Below are 13,441 nucleotides of genomic sequence, written 5' to 3' on the forward strand. Positions count from 1 at the left end.
GGAGGTGAGCTGAGAGCTGCGACGAGAAGAGAAAGGAGGAGCTGCCGCTTGGCAGGCCAGGAGGACAGTGTCCGGACAGGAAGTGCCGTGGGAGCCAGGGCGCTAAGGCAGGATGGAGATTGGTGTGTGCCGTGCGGAGAGAGAAGGCCCTTGTGGTGGGAGGGAAGGCGGGGATGAGGCCGGAGAAGCCGGCAGAACCCTAAGTCATGTGGTCCCTTGGCCACAAGAAGGAGCCTGCGTTTTATTTTGGCTGCTGTGGAAAGGCAGGGGGGCTGCGGGGAGAGTTGTGTCCATTTTGTCGTTTTGAACATTTTCGTGGAGGTATCATTTACATGAAGTAAAATGCACACGTCTTCCGTGTGAAGTTTGACTGTTGGCACATGTATGTGTCTTGAGGGTTTTAAGTGGAGCAGTGGGTGGTAGGATTTTATTGGCATTTTGAGACCTCCACCAGCAGCCCGTGTGGTGGATGGATGGACAGACGGACGAATAAATGGATAGTCATGCCTTACTTCAGGAACAGGGTGACTCCGAGCGGGACGCTTTGCCGCCCAGAGCCATTGCAGGTGGCCGTAGAAGCGCGTCCTCTGCAGGCTCGGCGGGGGAAGAGGCGGGAAGATGGGGGCAGATGTCAAGCCGGAAGTCCACAGTCAGTCCCAGGCGGTGGGGGCAGGTGTCAAGCCGGAAGTCCACAGTCCGTCCCAGGCGGTGGGGGCAGGTGTCAAGCCGGAAGTCCACAGTCCGTCCCAGGCGGGCTCTCCCCGGCTCATGCCTGCGGGTTCTGCGTTCCCGGTGGCTTTCACGGCCCCTTCTGCTCAGACAGCCTGCTTGTTGAGGGTGGTGAGCAAACGCAGCCTTCTCTCTGGCAGGGTCAATGTCAGCCCTGTGATCAAAAGGGCAGTGGTATTGGCCTGTGGGGTGTGATTTCTGTGGGGCAACTGGAAAGGTCTCTCTCCAAAGATAGCTTTTCCATCAACCTTTTTTGGCTCTGAACTTCCAGCATTAAAATGTTTTGATTTTACAAAGTAGTGTTGGTGAGGATGTGGAGAGGGGAACCATCTTGCCCTGTTGGTGGGAATGCAGACCAGTGCAGCCGCTGTGGAAAACAGTATGGAGTTGCCTCATAAAGTTAGAAATAGAACTACCCTGTGTTCCAGCCATCCCACTTCTTGGTATTTACCCAAAGAATACAAAAATACTATCTCAGAGGGAGACATGCACCCCAGTGTTTACAGCAGCGTTATCTACAGTAGCCAAATTATGCAAACAACCCAAGTGTTCCTTGACTGATGAATGGATTACGAAGTAGTACACACACACACACACACACACACACACACACTTTGGACTATTATTCGGCCACAGAAATGAATGAAATCTTGCCACTTGCAACAACACGAATGGAGCCGGAGAATATTACGCTAAGCAAAATAAGTTAGAGAAAGACAAATACCACATGATTTTCACTCATAGGTGGGATTTAAGAAACAAGCAAAGGGAAGAAAAGAGAGAAACCAGGAAACAGACTCCTAACTACAGAGAACCAGCAGATGGTTGCCAGAGGGGAGGAGGGAGAGGTCAAACTGGTGGCGGGGATGAAGGAGGGCTTGTGATGAGCACCCGGAGGTGTATGGACGTGCTGAGTCGCTATATTATACACCTGAAACTGGTATTACGTTCTGTTACCTAACTGGAATTTAAATCGAACACTTTCAAAATATACCATTTAAAAAAATAATAAAATGTCTTGATTTTGAGTGTGTGAAGCCACCAGGGGCACTGTCCTGTTAGGAAGGTGGGAACTTAGGAAGGTGGCTTGGGGACTGAGAAAGGCCCGGGGCCTGGGGCATTCTGTCCTGGTGGACAGGCTCAGGCGAGGGACTGGCAAGAAGGTGGGGACGGCAGGAGTGCTGAAAGGTGCTGAACCCCGCGGTGCCTGTCAGCCTACCCACGTGGGCAGCAGCCCCGACCTGCTCCCCGTTCTGGATCACCCGCTGGGGACAGGTGTCTCGTCTCATGGTGTTTCTTGAATCAGTGCCATGTTGGTGCTTTTCTCTTCCTGACTCCGAGTGATTAAGGAAGAAATTCTGCAGGTCCAGACTTGATTTCACAGTGGGCCTCCTCCTCTCATCGCTGAGAACAGAGCAGGAGCCAGCTGTGTCCAGCCTGTGGTCTTCTGAGCCCTCCCAGTTGGTCGTGGGCACCCGTCCTGCCGGTCCTTTGGTGTTTCTGCACTGTGCATCCTGCCCTGGGGGTGGAGAGGTGGGCGTTCAAGGCTCGCCTGCCTCCAGGCCGCTGCAGCCTAGGGTACACCTGGCCACCAGGCCTGGCTCACACCTGTCACTGCTGCTGTGCACTCACCTCTCAGAGCCCCCGCATTTGGGGAATTCTCTGAGCCCCCGGTGACCTGGCTTTGTTCTGGTCCCACCTGGGAGGTGCAGGCCGGAAGGAAGGTGCTCTAGCACCCTGCGGGCTTGGTTGTTTTCCGATGGTTACGTGTTAGGTAACTGTTCTTCAGTTTCCAAACTGGTTACAGTGATTCACAACATAAGAGGAGGGATGCACAGGTTACCCTCAGCCATGTGCTCCTGCTTTGAGCCATTGCTTCTTCCTCCAGCCGTAAGAGTCCTGCTGAAACGTGCCCAGTCCTTGCTCAGTGCGCTCACCTGTAGTCTCGTTAATCCTTGCAGGAGGGGCTGCTCGGATTCCTTCGGTTGTCCGGAGGAGCCGAGTATGGCCCAGAGAGGCTAAACAACTTCCCTTGGACCCACAGTCTGTGTTGCTGCGAAGGCTGGGACCAGAGGTGGCACTCTGTGCTCTAAGCTGTGGCTGCCTCTGACCTGAGTGTTCCTCCAGTGTGTTCTGCTCCGAAGTTAAATGCCCGCTTCCTTCCAGGTGCAGGGCCATGAGGAAGACAAGGTCTCCCTCCACTTCCCTAACTCTGTCTCTCTGGTGGGAGAGACAGAGCCTCAGGATTGACGTGAAATGTTCACCCGGAGGTGTGCGGAGGAGCATGCATGGGAGACCTTAGGGACTCAGGTGGAGGGGTGATTAGCTTCACTGCCGAGGGAGCCAGTCTTGGAGCATTGTGAACGGAGTCTGCAGGGATGCCCGAGAGTTCAGCATGGGGCCCTCCCAAGCCACAGTGACCATGCGAGTGACAGGACCAAGACAGAAGGTGCCCAGCCGGCCAGCCCCGAAAGCCCGAACTATGTTCCCTGAGGAGGGGGAAGAGGGTTGCGCACTGAAAGGCCTGACCGAGGGGCGTCATGCTCAGTTCCTTCCAGCTCGGGTGTGTGAGGGTTTACGGGGAAGAACACTGGAGTCAGGAGGCCCTGATCTTCTGCCCTTCTGGAACCTTTGTCACCTTTGGGCTAGGCTTCCTCAGGACAGTGGGGGAAAGGTGGGCTTTGCAGTCAGACATGGATGCGGCTCTTCGGACCTTTAGGGCCTCAAGGCAGACCCTTTGGCCTTACCTGTAAAATGAGAATGATCCCTTTCAAGGTTGTCATAAAGGTTAGAAAGAATCCTTGAAGCACCTTTAATAAGTTCCCAGTGACAGTGGCCACAGCTGCAGCTGCTTTTCTCCCCACAGTGACCCTCCAAAGTAGACAGTTGAGAAAAGTTAGACCCAGAAAAGTGACTTGCTTAAAATAATAACATTTTTGATAAAGCAGAGACTAGATTTCAAGCTGACACCAGCTCGACTGCCTTTAGTTCCTTGCCCTAAGAATCACCGGCCCTTCATGTCTCCTTGGAAAAGGGCTTCACCCTGGGCTTCACACACTGTCCAGCTGGAAGTTACCCGTGGCCACCTCCAGCTGCAAGGGCGTCTGGGGCCGACGGTCTGTCGGCTGTGCAGCTAAGTCCTTAGGAAGGAAGAAGGGGGTATGTGAGCTTGGGGGAGGCAACCAGCAGTCTACCTGGTTTTCTGGGACCTTTCCCTGCCCTAAAACCTTTCAGGTTTTTCCTACTACTAGTGAGCCCTGAGGAGGTCAGGGGAGGTGCAGAAACATTTTCCTTGATTGCTGGTTCTATCAGAGGGTGGATTTGCTCAGCGCCTCCTTCCCCTGGACTGTTTCGGTCCTGTCTGAGCTCCAGCCCCTGGGCTTCTAGAACCGGCAGGGCATGGCTTAGGGTCACTGCCCGGGCCAGCTGGAGGAAGAGGCTGGCTCAGGTGGCTTGATTTCATCCCAGGCCCACGTCACAGCCTGGTGACCCTGCACATTTCACCCCCTCCCCACCACTGTCTTCACTCTACACTGAGGGGGTTAGACTCCCTTCTCTCGCACTGCACCTGGCATGGACCAAACAGCTCTCCGAAAGTGTGTGGTTTCATCTCAAAACAGTTGTGCTTTTTTATGACTCGTTTCCAAGTAGGACTGCATGGTAATTGTTCCCCTTCCAACCCCTGTGGGGTTTTTTGTTTTGTTTTTGAGATCTTATTTTTAAGCCATCTCTAATACCCAAGACGGGGCTCGGCTCAAACTTGCAGCCGCAAGATCAAGAGTCTCCTTCTCCACCGACTAAGCCAGCCAGGCGCCCCCATCGACCCCCACCCCCCGTGATTATTTAACACGACCTCTTACGTCTTCCTCTTGGTGACATGACAGGAAATGCCTGTATGTAAAACTCAGCTGTCTTCTGTCGTGCAGCAAGCCTGTGGGAGCGCCAGCAGGCTAGGCTCTGAAAGGGAGAATGAAGTTGGGGGTGCCTGGCCCCCACCCTGTAGATGCGGGCTCGGAGAGGTGTGCAAAACCAAGCCACAGCTTCATGCGGGCCGTCAGTGACACGGCTGCTGGTGTGAGACCGACAGGTAGAATCAGATAAGCCACCACTGGTGGCTTTGGTGCGGAACTTCCAGAAGTTCTAGAGGAGTGAGTGCTGTGCTTTGTACCATCTGGGGAAGCTGCGAGCCAAAAGCACGTGTGACAAAAGTGGTAGGTGGTGGCGAGCCCCGCAGGCGCCTGGGCACCCATGTGCCCAGTTAGTACACTCTGCTGGGTTTGCTCCTGCTCCATGCTGACAAGGGGGGGGGGGGGGGAGCAGGCAACCACGTGCATTGTGCCAACCCCCGGAGAGTGGTGTGGTGAAGTCAGCTGCATGTGTGTAACCTTTATCCGCCACTAGAATTTCACCCACATGGGCACAGATGCCACATGGCAGAGACAGTGCATGGTGCACGGCCATGCGGTGGGAGACCACAGAGCCTCTGACAACAGAGGTGGGGGCACATGTACAGTAGGTGAGTCAGGGAAGGGGGTTGTTTGGTGAGAGCAGCGAGGGTCCAGCAGTGTGCAGAGTGTGGGACCGTCTATCTCTCTTGAAAGGGATCTCTATCCCTCTTTGGACTCACCTGTGTGTCTCTGGAAGGCCACACAAGATCTGGGTGACTGGCTGGCTCTGGGCAGGGAAGCAAGGTCTGGGATTCCAGATGGAAGGGAGACTTCAGTGAATATGCTTGTACTCTTCAAAAGAATTTTTTTTTTAAATAAGAAAAAGAAAAGAAATGCTTTATTAGTTTACTAGGGTCACAGACTTCTTGGCTTAACACAACAGAAGTTCTCTCTGTTCTGGAAGCCTGAAGTCCAGAATCCAGCTGTTGGCTGGGCCACACTCCCTCCAGCAGGTCTGGGGGTGAATCCTTCCCCATCTCTTCCTCTTCAGGGGTTCCCTGGCTTGGGGCTGCAAGACTCCTCCGTCTGCCTCTGGCTTTACAGGGCCTTCTCCTTCCCCTTTACAGGGCCTTCTGCTCTCTCCGAGGACACTTGCAAGTAGATTCAGGGCCCACCTCATTAATCCACGATGATCTTGTCTCAAGTTCTTTAACTTAATCGCACCTGCAAAGACTTTTTTTTCCAGATAAGATCACATCCATGGGATTGGGGGAGGGTCAGGATTTGGACTTATCTTTTTGGAGACCACCATTCAACCCACTACAATTGTGAGCCAGATTTACGGGGAAAACACGCCCCTGTGTGTTGCTTTCAGTAGACCCATCTTAAGTATAATGTTGGAAAAAAAAAAGGGATTAAAAAGGATATACCATCCAAACACTAACCAAAGAACGCATTCTGAATTTTATATACTCTCCATATGTTCATCTCTTCTAAAAGATGTATTTTAATTTAAAAATGCCTAAGATTAGGAAAGAAGGGAGCTGTGTTTTAAGACAAGTGAAATGATGTGCAGAGTAATGGATGGAAAGTTCGCCGAGGGCGAAGACCAGGCTATAGCGGCGTCTGATGCTGTGTCCCCAGCACTGCTGGTGCTCGGGGTGGGTGGAAGGAAGCACAGGTCGGTGGCCAGGGCCGTTGGAGGGCCTGTGGCTGGGGGGCCTGTTAGGAGGCAGTCACCGTAGCGCAGGAAGGCAATCCTGAGGCCCGGACTGGTTTGGTGGTAGACGTGGGACCCAACTGCAGAGCTGGCAGGGAAGAGCCGCAGGTGAGTGGGCGAGGAGAGTAAGGAGCCCCAGAAGGGAGGATGCTTCCATTCTACCAAGCAGTGGTGAGGCCGGGCAGGACTGGGGGTGAAGGCTGGGAGGGGAGGAGGCTGGAGAGCCCACAGCAGAGAAGCTGGAAGAAGGGGAGCCTGTGGAGGGAGGACAGAACCATGGGGAGGCAGAAGAGAGACACAGAGGAGCACTCAGAGCACAGGGAGGACAGCAGGGTCGGGAAATCCTGGGCCCCTGTGGAGAGGGGAGGTCGCAGGTGGAAGACCCAAGGTCACACGCTTCTCAGAGACCCAGACACCCGTGCCAGGCCTCGGAGAGCAGACACTGAGAGGAGGAACGGGAAGGCAGGGTCCAGGTCAGGGACCGCTGAGTGCAGGTCGTCATCCTGAGCACCAGTTCTGTGCTAGCCCCTTCCACTTGTTTCTTATTTAATCCTGACGCCCACCAAAGCCCGTCCGCTAGACAGCAGCAGAGACAGGACTCAAAGCCGCATCTGTCTGGCTCTTGACCTTGCCTCCTTTTCAGGGGTGATGGGACCCTGTGCCTGTCTTAGGACACATGCATACACAGAGCACCTGCTTCAGAGCCCAACCTAGCCTGGAGGTGGTGGTGCACAGTGTCACTCAGGGACTGGAAGGGGGCCTGGGGGTCAGGTGTCAGGGCCCACTGAGGGCCGCACACCCTGACAGCCCCTCCCCCGGCCCCACTCTCCATCCCCCATTCGGCTCTTCTTCCTTTTCCTACCTCGAGCTTGGGATTCTGGGTCTGGTGTTCTGCCTTCAGAGACTTGACCTACACTTTGAGTTGTGCCCTCTGCCCCAGCCTTCTGCCTCAGGCTGCACAGTGGCTCTGTGGGAAGGGGTGGATTGCACTGCTTTGGCCTCTGGCTCCCTCTGAGTTCTCTGCGTCCTGCAGAAGCAGAGATGAGCTGTCCTCGAGCTGCGCCTGAGCCCCTCTCTGCATGGCTTCCAGGCAGCAGCTGCCAGGCTCCTGTGGGGAGCAGACTTGCTTCCGGGGCCTGGGTGCCTTGCATCACTGTCCCTGAGGGACCTGGGGGGCAGCTCTTATTTCTCGTGCACAAATGTCTTGAGTCTTTCAGTTTACCACCCCGCTCCCCCCAGAACCACCCCCAAAACAAACAGATGCGTGGATCTGTGTCGGTCTCCACCTCTGGAGTCTTCCCGGATGCACAGCCGCCACCACCGTGTCAGCAAGTCCAGTCAGCTCACAGCCCAAGGTATAGGCTCCCGCCTCTGCTCACTCACCCTCTCCTGCCACCGCCTGGGCCGGGCACCCACTCACCCACTCACCCATGGTTACTGCGGTGGCCTGATCTGCCTTCCACCGTGGTGCCCTCAGGCCACTCTCTCCACCAGCAGCTGTGGGCCACAGTGCCCTGCGTGGCTGCCTCCAGGTCACCCTGGCCATGAGGCCTGGGCGATCTGACCTCAGGCCCACATTCCTGCTGCTCACAGGCCCAGCCCTCTGCCTGAGGGCGCTTCCAGAGCCACCTGTGACTCTCGCCCCTCTCCTTCTGGTCTTGGCTCACCTTCCAGACCTCCTGATCAGCAAACCCGCTTCCCAGACCTCTCTTCTTTCCTGTTCTAGTGTCACTGTTGCCCCATCCCGAGAATGCAAGAAAGGCCAGGATTTTTTCTCTTTCGTCCCCTGAACGCAGCCTGTCACAGCACAGACCCCTTGGTACAGCACAACTGCGTGGGTGAACCAAGTTTCCCGAGTTTTCCTGACATGTTAGATCTTGAGGAGCTCTTTAAATGTTTCTTCTGCGTTTAATTAAAAAATAAAAACATTTTAGATGCTGAAATATTCTGAGGAGAGGGGATGGCAGATGGAGAGGAAGAAGGCAGGAGTCACACTCCTCTGTTTAAGGAGAATCTGAATGCGTCCTGAATATCTGAGGTGCTCCTGTGTGAGGCCACACCCCAAGCACGGACCAGCACCCACACACAACCTTCTGCCTTCTTATCCCAGAGCCCCCCATGACCCACCCTGCATCCCCCATGTCCCACGTTGCCATCTTAGCACAGGTCTCTGACACAGGTTGTCTTTTGTTTGTAACTCTGAAGTAAAAGCCATGTGAAAATAGAAGAATGTTTAAAACCATTCAGAATGATACAGAAGGTCTACTCCCCTGAACCCTAATTCCTTTCATCCAAGGCAGTCCTTAGTCATAGCCTTGTATCCTTTTAGGGAAGAAACACATGCATAACACCAACATAAATATTTATTTATCCTTTAAAAATGGATATGAACCCAAAAAATGGGTATGAGCAGAATCATGGGAGGCACATTATTAATGTAACAGTTCATGCAGATGACCTTGTTGTTTCCAGTGACAGCCTAATGTTGCATTGTACCGTGGTATGTGTCCCCAACCCCACAACGACAGACACTGGTTTCTCTCTGGGTTGTTCGGTTAGTCTTATAGTGCAGAGCCCTGTATGTCTTGGCACATGTTGCAATAATGCCTGTAGAACACATACCTGGCAGTGCCTTTCAGGTTAGAGGGACCTGGGCACTGAGAACTTTGACTGACATTGCCAGATGGACCTCCGAATGGCTATACTCATGCGTGCGTTTTACGGTATGTTTTCCTCCCAACTTTTTATTACAAAAAAATGTTAAATCTGCAGGAAAGTCCAACTAGTCATGTAACGAATACTCAAATATCCTTCATCCAGATTCTCCCATTATTACATTGCCCCCTGTGGCCGTGTGCTAGGGCTGACATAAAGTACCACGCACTGGGTGGCTGGAAGTCCCAGGTCAAGGTGCGGGCAGGGTTGGATTCTTCTGGGTCCTTTCTCCCTCGGCTTGCAGATGGCCCCTTCTCACGGGGTCCTCACATGGTGGGTGGCCCATGCCTCTCTCTGGGTCCTAATCTCTGCTTATAAGGACATGAGCCCTATTGTATTAGGACCCACACATGTGACCTCATTTTACCTTAATTACCTCGTCTAAGACTGTCTCCAACTACTGCTACATTCTGAGGTCCTGCGGGTTAGGATTTCAACATGTGAATTGGGGGAGTAGGGACATGATTTGGCCCATAACGCCACATTTGCTTCTCCTTATATGTTTTGGGTAATAGGTGTATTATATAATAGTTGATACTGTGTTTATTACTTCTAATGTATTACACGATTTGTCAAACGGTTACTTCATGTAATTGTAATGTAATTTTTTTCTGCAAACCGGTTGCAAGGGAGCTGCAGTCGTTCTGGTACTTGAGCATGTGTTTCCTCAGAAGAAGGATGTTCTCCTCGGGTTGTGTTGATCTCATACTGATGGGGACAGAGTCCCTTGAGGCAGAAGCACAAATGTGCGTGACGTGGCTCTGGTCCTAACTGGGGGCTTTCCCTCCAGAGGGTTTTGTCCAGGCGCAGTCTGTTCTGTGTCTCCTTCCCGACACCCCGGGGAGACGTGTGTATTTGTGGGGTGGTGGCCCCTGCCTCTCAGAAATATCTGGGTGGGCAGAACCTCTTGGCCCCACTTCCAGGTCCTTCGATGTCGTTGGTATGACGGCTCTATGATGAATCAACAGAGTCAAAGCGCTCCTTACAGCTCCTCCTGTTTTTTGGTCGCTCAAAATGACTCTCTGAGAACACCACGACCTGTTTTGTTTCTGTGAACAAACAGCTCTTGCTTTGCAAACTGCAGGAGGCTTATGTTCATTTAGGGTCGATCGATCTGGGCACCACCGAGGCCTCCCTCCCTGTCTCCTCCTCCTCCTGCACCCTCATGGGCAGCTTGGGGTTCTGCCAGAAGTCAGTTCTCGCCTCCTGCCCATAGGAAGGAGACATCCTCTGTGGGTTTGCATCCGTGCGTCCCTTCCTTGGTACTTGTGTGAGGGGCCAGCTTTCGTGGGTAGACTTGTGGAGACAGTCTGCTGGGGTCGTGTCTATGCACCCGAGGTGAAGGTGTGCGTCTCGGCAGCCCTCAGCCATTTGAGGTTGGCCTGTGGCTGAAGGAGCACCCCACCCCTACTGGTTGTTCTGTAGTGGGGTGCACCCCTGCTTGGTGCCGGGGCTAAGCCGGCATATTCTCCAGCCCCAGAAACCCACCTTCTACATGATTCAGAGCCATTTGTCTAAAACAAACTAACAGCCGTGTCTTTGATTCTGTCTACCACTCTCTCCCAGCTTTCCCTTCCCTACACGGTTCATTCCACACTCCTTAGCTTGGCATTCAAGACCCTCCGTCATGTGGCTCCTGCTCGGTTTGTCTGCCATGTTATGTCCCTGTCCCTGTGAGCTCGCGGTGTGTGCTCTGTCCCCTCCCCCCGGGGCCGCCTCTCCTGGCCAGTGTCCTTCCAGGCAGCCAGGGGTGGTCCTCCTTCCCTTGTGCCCTCACCCCGCCTCAGACATACCTGTCCTCTGGCACTTGCCTCACTAGATGGTTACGCGCCTGCCCTCCTGCCAGACACCTGCCTTTGTGTCCTCAGTGCCCGGCTTGGAGTGGGCACCCAGTGACTGTTTGGGCGGGCAGGTGGGGGGCTGAATGGATCTGTCACTGGGTGTGGAGCATATCCTGAAGCTGGAAGTAGCTGCCTTCCACTTTGTGGTCTCCAGGCCCTCTCCGAGAGAACCTCGTGACGGAGGAGAAGACAGCTCTCCACATCCTGTGAGGCATCGTTCTTCCTCAGTGTCCAGTTCTGACGAGGCTGTGCTGGTCTCCCGCAGCACAGGGCCTCTGTGACCTTCACGGCTTAGTGTCTATTGTCACATGTCAAAAGAGCAAGGACCTTGACTTAGAGTGTCAACCCCGAGTGTGCTGGTAACCCTCCTTGTATGCATTTTGCTTTGTTGTCGCTGTGGCAAGCCGCTGAATGTGTGTGTTTTCTTCCAGTCAAGCGCTTCAGAGAACCAAAGCACGAGAGACGGCCGTGGAGGATATGGTGCGTATGTACATATGAACACCTTCCTAGAATGCCATTGACTCTTTGGGGTTTGCAGGGGGAGGGGGGCGGGCAATGGGAGCGATTCTGCATCACATAAAGTGTTGGAATCCCTTAGTTGGATTAATCATCTCAGGAACTACGTCTAATACAAAAGACTTCTAGAAGTTCCTCTAAGTAACATCAGGCTCTGTCTTTATTCTGTCATCACACAGCTGCCCACTTTTAGGAAACAGAGGTTGGGACAGATAGGTCAGTGTATGCAGCGAGCTCCTTTAATTCTGTCTCTGTGTTGTTAGGTCGTGAGAAATCCTTGGGTTCTGTAGTCTGTATGTGTAAGCAGAGCATTCTCTGAATCTGGAGACAGTCAGATACACCATGGAAATGCTCCTTTCCCCAAAACTCGTCTCTCCTGGTCGACCCTAGGGTGACCCCTGGTAGCAATTTGTCCTTCATTAAAGGGTGGTAGAACTTCGGATACTGCCTTCAAAGACCGAACTCCAGAAAAAAGGGCACAGCCAGCTCTTCAGGACAACGTGACGTCCACTAGAAGACTTTCTTGGGCTGCCTTAGGTTTGCAGCTGTGCTAACAGAACGGTCATTTTGCCCTGCAGAGAAGACTCCAGATAAATCAGTGTGTTAAAGGGCCTTTACAGCAGTTGGAGCATATGCTTGATTGATCTTCAGTGCCTTACTTGTGAATGTTGATCAGTCTTGTTTTTATTTTCCCCCATTGGTTTCTCTCAAATCTGGGTATCTAGCTTAGGCCAGGGGACCTAGGGAGGGTCTGGAATTGGGGCATTCTGTGGGGCACACATTGCCTTTTGGGGACTTCTGCTTTGCCAGTATTTTAGGAAATGATTTTCAAACTTCAGTCATAGGGTTGATCTGGATAATCTCTAAGGTCCTTTCAGTCCGAAGGGGCCGTTAAGGCCCCTTCAGTGGCCCAGCCCAGCCCTCGGTGCCCAGCCCAGGAGGCCAGGAGACTTGGCCCCAGTCTAGAGGTTCCTCAGCCACAGACGGCCGTGGTCTCCAGGTGTTCGTGGCAGAGGAGAAACCCAAGGCCCTGTCTGGACCAGTGGGTGTCCCCAGAACACCCTTGTTTTCTTCTCTTTTGAAACTCCGGCCATCTAGCCCAAGGGTTGGCAGACTACGGCCCACAGGCCCAGTGTGGCCCACTGTTCATTTTCCTAATGAAGTGTTACGGGAATGGCGGGCTCTGCGGCCGCTTTCACATGGGGCGGCAGGAGGACCAGCAGCCAACCTCTTCAAGAGAGTGTTTAAAGACTCTCCGACCCTTTACAGAGGGAGGTTGCCCACCCCACGTAGCGCAGTGTATACACCACAGCAGCCGGAATCTCTGGGGCTTCAGCTGTGGGGCTGGACCTGCGCGTCCTGCTGGTCTTGCGCAGACGGACTTCAGCTCGGAGTGATGTCGAGCAGGACCTCTTTAAAACAGAGGTGCCCTGGACCTCATCAAAAGCCAGGATCCAGCATTTCATTTTGAAGTGACAAAAAGTGAAAAAGTAAACACACCTATTTTAAATATGTGTTTAACGTATTTAAGTATGTGTTCTAAATCTGCAGCCTCTTAGGGAGTTCAGATGCGGTTTTATTGAAGGTTTTGAAAGGTCACTGAGACACCAAGCCTGACTTCGTGCCAACGCCTCAGAAAGAGGCACCTAGTAAAGGGAAGGTTGGGAGCACCCTGGTGGCTTTCTTCCTGTTTCAGACTTCTCATTTTCCACAAATTGGGTATAACCCTCCTGTCAGGATGGTAACAAGTGCTGATCCTATTTTGTACAGGTTTTTAGACACTTCTAAACAAGCCATAGGAATGCTGTTCATCCACTTTGCAAATGTGTACCTAGCAGATCTCACTGAAGAGGACCCTTGCTCACTGTAAGTGGCCCGTATCCGAGGACAGACGTCACCCACCTGTCCACTGAACATGCAGACTGGCCTTGCTTCCAGCCACTAGTCATGTTCCCTCTAGCTTGGGTAGGGGGCAGCCCCCACTTTGTACTCTGTGCTCACCTGAGAGAATCCCTGTCTGTGCTGCCTGTGGG

General features: G+C 53.2%; 1 protein-coding gene across 2 annotated transcripts in view; it reads left to right on the top strand.

Moving 5' to 3' along the window:
* The window catches only part of LOC309858957 (store-operated calcium entry regulator STIMATE), a 52,278-nt gene that overhangs the window by 23,295 nt on the left and 15,542 nt on the right, over positions 1-13,441 (top strand). For both annotated transcript variants that reach the window (XM_082719322.1, XM_082719321.1), the window contains exons 2-3: positions 11,324-11,372; positions 13,179-13,274. In XM_082719322.1, coding sequence (XP_082575448.1) covers positions 11,324-11,372; positions 13,179-13,274 — 145 coding nt within the window. The remainder of the gene's footprint in view (positions 1-11,323; positions 11,373-13,178; positions 13,275-13,441) is intronic.

This window comes from Mustela nivalis (assembly GCF_964662115.1).
Source record: "Mustela nivalis genome assembly, chromosome: 1".
In the NCBI taxonomy this organism is placed as follows: Eukaryota; Metazoa; Chordata; class Mammalia; order Carnivora; family Mustelidae; genus Mustela; species Mustela nivalis.